At 41.3% G+C, this 10544-nt stretch overlaps 1 protein-coding gene across 1 annotated transcript in view; it reads left to right on the plus strand.

Annotated features, from left to right (window-relative positions):
* DUSP16 (dual specificity phosphatase 16) overlaps nt 1–10544 on the plus strand; it is an 82731-nt gene that overhangs the window by 64009 nt on the left and 8178 nt on the right. Inside the window, exon 7 of the mRNA XM_030841405.2 lies at nt 7817–7976. Coding sequence (XP_030697265.1) covers nt 7817–7976 — 160 coding nt within the window. The remainder of the gene's footprint in view (nt 1–7816; nt 7977–10544) is intronic.

Genomic DNA, 10544 nt, shown 5'->3' on the forward strand with positions numbered 1-10544 from the left:
TCTCGGACCTGTTTAGGCCAATGTACTTGTTATCATAACGATGTACGTTAGTTAAAATATTGCATACACGGATGAAATATGAATGAGGAAAGAGAGTTGTTTTTCTATGACCTAAGCTAAATGGTTTCAAAAGATTCGGGAAAGGGACTTCCCTGGTGGCGCAGTGGTTGGGACTCCGCACTCCCAGTGCAGGGGGCTGGGGTTTGATCCCTGGTCAGGGAACTAGATCCCACATGCATGCCGCCACAACTAAGGGGCCCATGTGCCTCAACTGTGAAGCCAGCGAGCCATGATTAAGGAGCCCACAAGCTGCAACTAAGGAGCCCGCCTGCTGCAACTAAGACCCAGTGCAACCAAATAAATAAATAAATGTTAAAAAAAAAAAAAGATTCAGGAAAGACTGATTGCTCTACGTTTTTTTCTGTCTTACTAGGCAGGGGAAGGCAGCCGTAGAATATTTAGGGGACAGTCATCATCTAGAAGATTCTGTCCTGATTTATTGCTTTACTAGTTCTTGCTCTTTAAAGAATGGAAAGTACAAGTGGTAGATGCATTTGGTTGTGATTTTCTTAAGAACTCCAGTCAGCTAACCTATTTAAAAAAAAACACCAAGAAATTAGTGAATTAATGTACATTTATTTGTTTTGAGTTAAAATGTTTTACGTATATATGTAACATTTTTAACGGTTTCCTCTTTTAACTCATTTTTTCCACTGATGTATAACTAGCATTTTTTTCTCACTTCATTTTGTGGTTAAATTATTTTATTATCACTCCATTTCAACACATTAATGTCCCCTCCCCCCTTACATCAGTTGTCTAAAATAAAGCTACTACTTAAGTGCCTCTCTTCGTGGCACACCGTTTTATATGTGGAGAATATTGTTGAGACATAAACAGCGTTGTAGGCTTGGATGACTGATGTTTCTTACATGAGGTCAGAACTGCCCCTTTTTCGTGTTTCCTTTCCATCGGGCCATGACCATTGGGCACGTGGCAGCAGTGGCGTGAGGCTGGGGGACGTGCACGTGGGCAGCCAGGCCTCAGCCGGGAGCAGCAGATGCCAGTGTGAACACGGCAGCAGGGCCACGCTGTGATGCCCGTGGCTGCAACTGAGGTGACAATCAGGGAAGAAAGAGGTAAAACAGGACTGATTAGTCTCCTCCAGTAGCCATCGAGTGTCCTGAGTTACGTCCATGCCCAGAGGGGTGCTCCTTTATGTCCTAACTGGTTACAGTTAAAAAGGGTGAAAAAGGATGCAGTTAAAACTTCATATTGTGTTACTTCATTTGGTTAAAAAGAAAGTCTGTATGTAGGCGAGTTACTTTATTGCTCCATCTAATTTGCTTTAAAAAGAACTTCAGTAGAGAATGGCAGTTAAGAGGACGGATTCTGGAGATGAGAATATGCTTGGATGTGGATTTCTACTCTGGACCACTTGTTAGCTGTATAACTTTGGAAACATTCCATGAACTCTCTAAGCCTCAGTTTCCTCATTTTAAAAATGAGAAGAAGAATAGTATCCATCTCAAAGGGTGGTTGTGAGGATTAAATGAGACGGTGCATTTAAAGGCTTAGCACAGTCCCAGGTACACAGTAGGCACTCGGTAAACGTTAGATGTTGTTTATTAACGTGTACCATAGTAGTATATTGTTAATATAACAGAGCACCTGTAGCAAAGGTGCCCAGCACATTTTTCATTGAATTTAGGTTTAAGTGGTCATTTCTACAGAATGTAGACTATTAGGCTAATTGTCAGAAGTGTACATTATTCTAGACTTTGTGTGGGGAAATCACATTTGATGCTCACTACTGACTTGTCTCACGTTAGTGTTGTCATTTGTGAGCATCGCCTGTGGTCTTTTGTGTAGAGTAGGTAACGCTGCCCGTGTCAGCCTCTCTCCTCAGAAACTCCTGTGTCTTTATTATCGTACTACTTTTAATTTAATAAATCTCTGTCACACTGTTGATGGAAAGGAGATGGAAATGTAAAAAGGTTCCTTTCTTTAAGGAGCGTTCATGAGAGAGGCATGAAAGACTTTTATCTCCAGTAATGCTGCCGTTCTTGCGTGGGAAACGCTGTGGTGATCAGACAGTGGTAGAAAACAGTGTGACCTTCGCTCGTGTACAGACGTTTAAGAGTTGTAAACACCACTGAGATCTAACGGGAGCCTACGAGACCTTTGGAAGGCGAGGGTCAGTCACTCTAAGAAGCTCGCCCAGCTCCACAAGCTGTTTCTTGACTCTGTCATCTGATAGCCGAGAGGGCTGCACACCTGATCTGGATTTACTCAGTCTACTTTTCTGTAAAACAATATATTTATTGCGCTGAATGTGGTAATTGAAGGGATGAGCGCGTTGGCAGGAGGCTAAAATAGGGAGAAAATGACCAACTGTCCTTCGGGGAGTTGGAGTTGGAACAGATCTGTAGAGGAGGTAGCATTCCAAGAAAAGGAAGACGTGACCAGAGTTGCTTCGAAGAGAATGATTTCAGGCCAGGGACATTTCCTGAGAGGCAGCAATGGATGACTAAATGGAGTGGGTTGTATAGGCTTGCCTGGAAAATGGTGGACGGGATGTTAGCTGAACAAACACGTACCGAGTGCAGCTATGTACCTGGTGCTGAAGGGAGAAGCATAGGCAAGCATCCGGCCAAGACCTCACTACTTCACCGCTTAATAGGAGAGACGAGGGAACCTGCTAATGTGCTCGGTGCTTTACTAATAGCATGTCCAAAGTCCTTTGGACGGGCAGAGAACAGAATGGTTAATTATGCACCCGTAGGAGGGCTTCATAGTAAGGTTAACTTAAAGTAGAAGAGTGGAAGAGTCATCAGGAAGAGGAACAGGGCCTGCTGAGCTCAGACGGTGCGAGCAGCATCGGGGAAGGGGGATGCGCATGTGAAGGGGATTTGGCGATGGTACGGAACGGGAGCAGGCAGTGAGACATGATGAAACTAAGTGTGGAGAAAGCACGTAGCTCGCGTTTAATTACAAGAAAGATTACTCCGGTTGTTGTTTGGAGAGGAAAACACCGCAAACTTCAAGAGCTCCCTGTTGGCTCTTTTGCTACCATGGTGAGGGCTTACCCCTGAGCAGCGACTGGGAATAGAGAGAAAGGGTGGACGGGAGGGGCGATACCAGGAGGGTTTGGCAACATTAGGATGGGGGTGGTGAGGAAGAAAAACAGGATGAAATGATCCCATTTTCTAGCTCAAGTGTCTGGGTGGATGTTATTACCAAAAACCGGTTTTGGATTACAGAGAGGAAACAAGAATTTGAGGCAGAGAAGGGAGAAAGAGAATGTGCTGTGTTTCTGACATTTTGAGTTTGAAGGTCCTGAGGAACATCCAAATAGAGATACCAGGAAGCGGCTGGAAATGACGTCAGAAATTAAAGAGGGCGTGTGTGTGTGTGTGTGTGTATTTATTTAAGAGTCATCAGCATGTAGAGGTGATAATTAAAACTACGGAGGGGGCTTCCCTGGTGGCGCAGTGGTTGAGAGTCCGCCTGCCGATGCAGGGGACACGGGTTCATGCCCATGTCTGGGAAGATCCTATGTGCCGCGGAGCGGCTGGGCCCGTGAGCCATGGCCGCTGAGCCTGCGCGTCCGGAGCCTGTGCTCTGCAACGGGAGAGGCCACAGCAGTGAGAGGCCGGCGTACCGCAAAAAAAAAACCTCAAAAAAACAAACAAAAAGAAACTACGGAAACAGAGTCAACCTTCAGAGAGAGTATTTACAGCCAGAAGATGGCCTAGGACTGTATCTTAGAGAACAACCAGCATGTTCAGTTTGGGAAGAAAATGTTCTCATTGTGTGTGCATATATTCTGAAGTCATAGCACAAAATAAACAAAACAAACAAACAAAAGTATTCTAGCATACTCCCAAATCTTGTAAATCAATGCACTTATTCATGCATTTTGGGGATTACATCTAACATGGTCATAATAAATTTACATAGCTGCCCAGGAGGGGCAAGTCATAGTAAACTGTCGCGGTTTTATTTTCTGTTCTTTGTTCCACTTCTCTCTCTAGTAATGAAGATAATAGAGAGTTGACTATATTAGTGATGTGTGATCTTTTAAACAGCCTATTTTGCCCTTAAAAAATTCTGCTTTAAAGCCTCAATAAATTTAAGAAAACTGAAATCATATCAGGCATCTTTTCTGACCACAACGCTATAAGGCTAGAAATCAACTACAGGGAGAAAACTGCAAAAAGCACAAACACGTGGAGGCTAAACAATATGCTACTGAACAACCAGTGGATAACTGAAGAAATCAAAGAGGAAATCAGAAAATACCTTGAGACAAATGAAAATGAAAACACGACGATCCAAAACCTACAGGATGCAACAAAAGCAGTTCTAAGAGGGAAGTTTATGGTGATACAAATTTACCTCAGGAAACGAGAAAAATCTCAAGTAAACAACCTAAACCTTATGCCTAAAGCAACTAGAGAAAGAAGAACAAACAAAGCCCAAAGTTAGTAGAATGAAAGAAATCAGAGCAGAAATAAATGAAATAGAGACTAAAAAAACAATAGAAAAGATCAATGAAACTAAAAGCTGGTTCTTTGAAAAGATAAGCGAAATTGATCAACGTTTAGCCAGACTCATCAAGGAAAAAAGGGAGAGGGCCCAAATCAGTAAAATCAGAAGTGACAAGGAAGTTGCAGTCTACACCACAGAAATACAAAGGATCATAGGAGACCACTGTGAGCAACTATATGCCAATAAAGTAGACAACCTAGAAGAAATGGACAAATTCTTAGAAAGATACAAATACAATCTCCCAAGCCTGAACTAGGAAGAAACAGAAAATATGAACAGACCAATTACCAGTACTGAAATTGGATCAGTGATTTTAAAACTCCCAACAAGCAAAAGTCCAGGACCAGAGAGCTTCACAGGTGAATTCTACCAAACATTTAGAGAAGACTTAACACCTATCCTTCTGAAACTCTTCCAAAAAATTGCAGAGGAGGGATCACTTCTGAACTCATTCTATGAGGCTACCATCACCCTGATACCCAAACCAGACAAAGATATCACAAAAAAAAGAAAAAATTACAGGCCAATATCACTGATGAACATAGATGCAAAAATCCTCAACAAAATACTAGCAAATCGACTCCAGCAATACATTAAAAGCATCATGCATCATGATCAAGTATGCCAAGGATCAAGGACTTTTCAGTATCCACAAATCTGTCAGTGTGATATATACCACATTAACAAATTGAAGAGTAAAAATCATATGATTATCTTAGTAGATGCAGAAAAAGCTTTCGATAAAATTCAACATCCATTTATAATAATAAAAAAAAACCTCTTCTGAAAGTGGGCATAGAGGGAACATACCTCAACATAATTAAGGCCATATACGGTAAACCCACAGCTAAGATCATACTCAATGGTGAAAAGCTAAAAGCATTTCCTCTAAGATCAGGAACAAGACAAGGATGCCCACTGTTGCCATTTTTATTCAACATAGTTTTGGAAGTCCTAGCCACAGAAATCAGAGAAGAAAAAGAAATAAAAAGAATCCAAATTGGAAAAGAAGTAAAACTGTCACTGTTTGCAGATGACATGCTACTATACATAGAAGATCCTAGAGATGCTACCAGAAAACTACTAGAGCTCATCCATGAATTTAGTAAAGTTGCTGGATATGAAATTAATATACAGAAATATGTTGCATTTCTATACACTAACAAAATATCATAAAGAGAAATTAAGGAAACAGTCCCATTTACCATCACATCAAAAAGAATAAAATACCTAGGAATAAACGTACCTAAGAAGGCAAAAGACCTGTACTCTGAAAACTGTAAGACACTGGTGAAAGAAATTGAACACAACATGATGGAAAGATATATATATGTTCTTGGATTGGAAAAATCAGTATTGTTAAAAGACCATACTACCCAAGGCAATCTACACATTCAGTACAATTCCTATCAAATTATCAATGGCATTTTTCACAGAACTAGAACAAAAAATTTTTTTAATTTGTATGTATGGAAACACAAAGACCCCGAATAGCCAAGACAATCTTGAGAAGGAAGAACGGAGCTGGAGGAATAAGTATCCCTGACTTCAGACTATACTACAAATCTACAGTGATCAAAACAGTAAGGTACCGGGAATGAAAACAGACACACGGATCAACAGAACGGGATAGAAAGCGCAGAGCTAAACCCACACACTTATGGTCAATCTATGACAAAGGAGGCAAGAATATACAATGGAGAAGAAGTCTCTTCCATAAATGGTGCTGGGAATACTGGACAGCTGCATGTAAAAATATGAAATTAGAACATTCTCTAACAACATATACCAAAATAAACTCAAAATGGATTAAAGACCTAAATGTAGGACTGGAAACCATAAAACTCCTAGAGGAAAACATAGGCAGAACACTCTGACATAAATCGCAGCAAGATCTTTTTCGGGCCGTCTCCTAGAGTAATGGAAATAAAAACAAAAATAAATAAATGGGATCTAATTAAACTTAAAAGCTTTTGAACATCAAAGGAAACCATAAACAAAACAAAAAGACAATCTACAGAATGGGAGAAAATATTTGCAAACGATGCTACTGACAAGGGATTAATTTCCAAAATATATAAACAGCTCATACAGCTTAATTAAAAAAAAAAAACCAATCAAAAAGTTGGCAGAAGACCTAAATAGACGTTTCTCCAAAGAAGACACAAAGATGGCCAACAGGCATATGGAAAGATGTTCAGTATTGCTAATCATTAGAGAGATGCAGATCAAAACTACAATGAGGTATCACCTCACACTAGTCAGAATGGTCATCATTATAAAGTCTACAAATAATAAATGCTGGAGAGGGTGTGGAGAAAAGGGAACCCTACTACACTGTTGGTGGGAAGGTAAATTGTTACAGCAACTACGGAGAACAGTATGGTGGTTCCTTAAAAAACTGAAAATAGAGCTACCTTATGATCCTGCAATCCCACTCCTGGGCATATATCTGGAGAAAACCATAATTTGAAAAAATACACGCAACCCACTGTTCATTGCAGCACTATTTACAATAGCCAAGACGTGGAAGCAACCTAAATGCCCATCAACAGATGAATGGTTAAAGAAGATGTGGTGTATATAGTATAGTATAATATAATATAATGTAATATAATATATAATATAATGGAATACTATTTAGCCATACAAAGGAATGAAATAATGCCATTTGCAGCAACACGGTTGGACCTAGAGATTATCATATTAAGTGAAGTGAGTCAGAGAAAGAAAAATATGATATCACTTATGTGGAATCTAAAAAGAAAAAAGGATACAAATGAACTTATTTACGAAACGGAAATAGACTCACAGGCATAGAAAACAAACTTATGGTTACCAAAAGGGAAAAGTGGTAGGGAGGGATAAATTAGGAATTTGGGATTAACATATACACACTACTATATGTAAAATAGATAAACAACAAGGACATACTGTATAGCACAGGGAACTCTACTCAGTATCTTATAATAACCTACAATGGAAAAGAATCTAAATATATATATATATATGTATAACTGAATCACTTTGACATACAATTGAAACTAACACAACATTGTAAATTAACTATACTTCAGTTTTAGATTCTGCTTTAAACTTAAGTCTTTACATGTCATTTTGCTAGGTTTATTGGATTTCACTGATTGAATGTAGTCTGATTGTTTCAAGGAAACTAGTCATTTTAATCATGCTAAACGTTTCTCTTTAAAAATGATCATGCTAGTATGTTATTAGTTACTTTAATTGCTCTTTCCCTCCCTAGGAGCTGATGCAACAGAATGGGATTGGTTATGTATTAAATGCCAGCAACACCTGTCCCAAGCCTGACTTTATCCCTGAATCTCATTTCCTGCGAGTGCCTGTGAATGATAGCTTCTGTGAGAAAATTTTGCCGTGGTTGGACAAGTCAGTAGATTTCATTGGTAAGTAGCTCAAGTAATATTACAAGCCCTTTGGGTTATAGTCTCATGTAGAGGTATATCCCTCCCTCCCTTCCTCCCCTTTTCTTTCATTAGAGAAAAGGAACCTATTTCATACAGTTCAAAAGTTTGAAAACACATGATGCTACTTATCTCATTTAGTGGCCAAGGTGGTGTGTGTGTGTGTGTGTGTGTGCGCGCGCGCCATGCCCTCCCTAGGGACTAGCCTTGTGACATCCTAGCTAACTTTAACATGACCAGGGTTAAGCCTGATGGGAACTGTGATTATGTATTGGCAAGTGCTTGAAAATCGGTTAAACTTTTGGGATTAAACTTTTTACCCACTTCGTCAAATCCTGTAAAAGACTTTTGGAAACTGTGGTGGCATTCCTTAAACTGGTTCTGCCTTGCTGCTATGTTTTCCCCAGAGAAAAGTCAAATCCTGTGAAAACAAATCCCATTACATTTAAAGTCTTTATGTCACAAGATTCCTAAGCCTCAGTCCGTGTGCCAGTAATTTCAAGTAGTATCGGATCTAATGAAATTCCAGCGCACACACACTCACACACACACACACACACACACACTCTCTCTCTCTCTCTCTCACACACACACACACACTCTCTCTCTCCCTCTCTCACACACACACACTCTCTCTCTCTCTCTCACACACACACACACACACACACACACACTCTAATACTTGTGTGGTCGTTCCTTGGCGTTGTCTGTGACAGGGTCTGGTCCATACCGTACTTTGTTCTGCTCACTGGGCCTGTCAGCCCTGGAGCCTCCCTGACTCCCAGCTTCTGGCGCTGTTGTGACATTTTGGTGCCCCGGGATCAGATCTGCTGCTAGGAAATCGATGATGTGTATTTGAAATGTGGTTTTGGTGGAAAGTGGCTAAACCAAGGAGACGTGTTCTTTGCTCTTGACCAACACAAGAAGGTGTGACTCTTGATGTCCGTGGGAAGAGTTTTCGTTACTTTTCCCCCTAGTCACACAAGTTTGAGCACCCTCATCCACAATTAAATACTCTGAATTGGTTACTGAAAGTTTAAAAATAAAGAACTAGTTCCATTTTTTTTTTTTTGCGGTACTCGGGTCTCTCACTGCCGTGGCCTCTCCCGTTGCGGAGCACAGGCTCCAGACGCGCAGGCTTAGCGGCCATGGCTCATAGGACCAGCTGCTCCGCGGCATGTGGGATCTTCCCAGACTGGGGCACAAACCCATGTCCCCTGCATCGGCAGGCGGACTCTTAACCACTGTGCCACCAGGGAAGCCCCTAGTTCCTTTTAAACAGTGAAACTATGTAAATTAAGCCCCTCACTATATGCTTTCATCTGTGAGAGGAATTTTCTAGACAGTGCTTTTGGAACTTCGGGTAATTCTGAAACAGATCTCTTTTTTTCAAGATTTCAGATTGCCAAGTCGTCTCCTCTTTAATTGGCATGCATTCTGTGAAACACCTGAAGATAAATGGCTTGATAATTCACATTAAAATAATCACAAACAAAAGTCCCCAAATTAATCCTTCCCACCATTCTACTTCTAGGAGATATTCAGCATATCGTTCAATGTTTGCCTCTTTCTTTCTTTATTTATTTTTCCGGTACGCGGGCCTCTCTCTGTTGTGGCCTCTCCCGTTGCGGAGCACAGACTCCGGACGCGCAGGCTCAGCGGCTATGGCCCACGGGCCCAGCCGCTCCACGGCACGTGGGATCCTCCCGGACTGGGGCACAAACCCATGTCCCCCGCATCGGCAGGTGGACTCCCAACCACTGCGCCACCAGGGAAGCCCAATGTTTGCCTCTTTAAAACACGACAGTTATAATGTCCCCATTGCATGTCACATTGATCCGGAGATGATTGGCTCTAATTTCAGCTAAAAGTGCGATTTCAGTATCTATTTAGAATAGAACCTGATTCTGTTAAGTCATGGCAATGTCTAAGCTTTAGGAGGTTGGTAGAAAAGACAGAATATGAATAACTTTGCCCCAGCTTACTTTCTTCTTTCATCGGAGCTCTTAGCCACTTTTAATTCCTGCAAAAGGAATTTTATCATGTTGCTGGTTGGTGAAATACCCACCCAAATACGTACCATGATTTATTGTATATCTGAAGATATTTTTACTTACCAGTAGTTCACTTGCTTGGCCCTGTTTACTGTTAGGGCCACCATCCTTTTCCCACCCAGACAATCCAGGGCAACACGTCCAGCCCACTGTGGAATTCAGCCCATGTTTGCTACAGTTGCTAGTCTCGTCCAGGCTGTTTTAAGCTATAGTTAGTCATGTCAGAGAATATAATTTGAAGACATACCCTCATACCAGGACTTAATAACGTATAGGCTCATACTTTTTCTTTTTATTATTCAGGTTAAATTTCAGTAAGTTTGTTCAGTAGAGTTTGTTGGAAGGACACAGTTTTCATGGGGTGTTGCCTTTACTTCTAGTGGATGCAGGCCGCGGCGGGCGCGTTTGCCCGTCAGCGCCCCGAGTCACCGACCAGGGCCCCCGGCCCAGCTGGCCGCTCGCACAGGCTCCTGCTTCACTCGCCCGCGCAAACTCA

This window comes from Globicephala melas, chromosome 10 (assembly GCF_963455315.2).
Source record: "Globicephala melas chromosome 10, mGloMel1.2, whole genome shotgun sequence".
NCBI lineage: Eukaryota > Metazoa > Chordata > Mammalia > Artiodactyla > Delphinidae > Globicephala > Globicephala melas.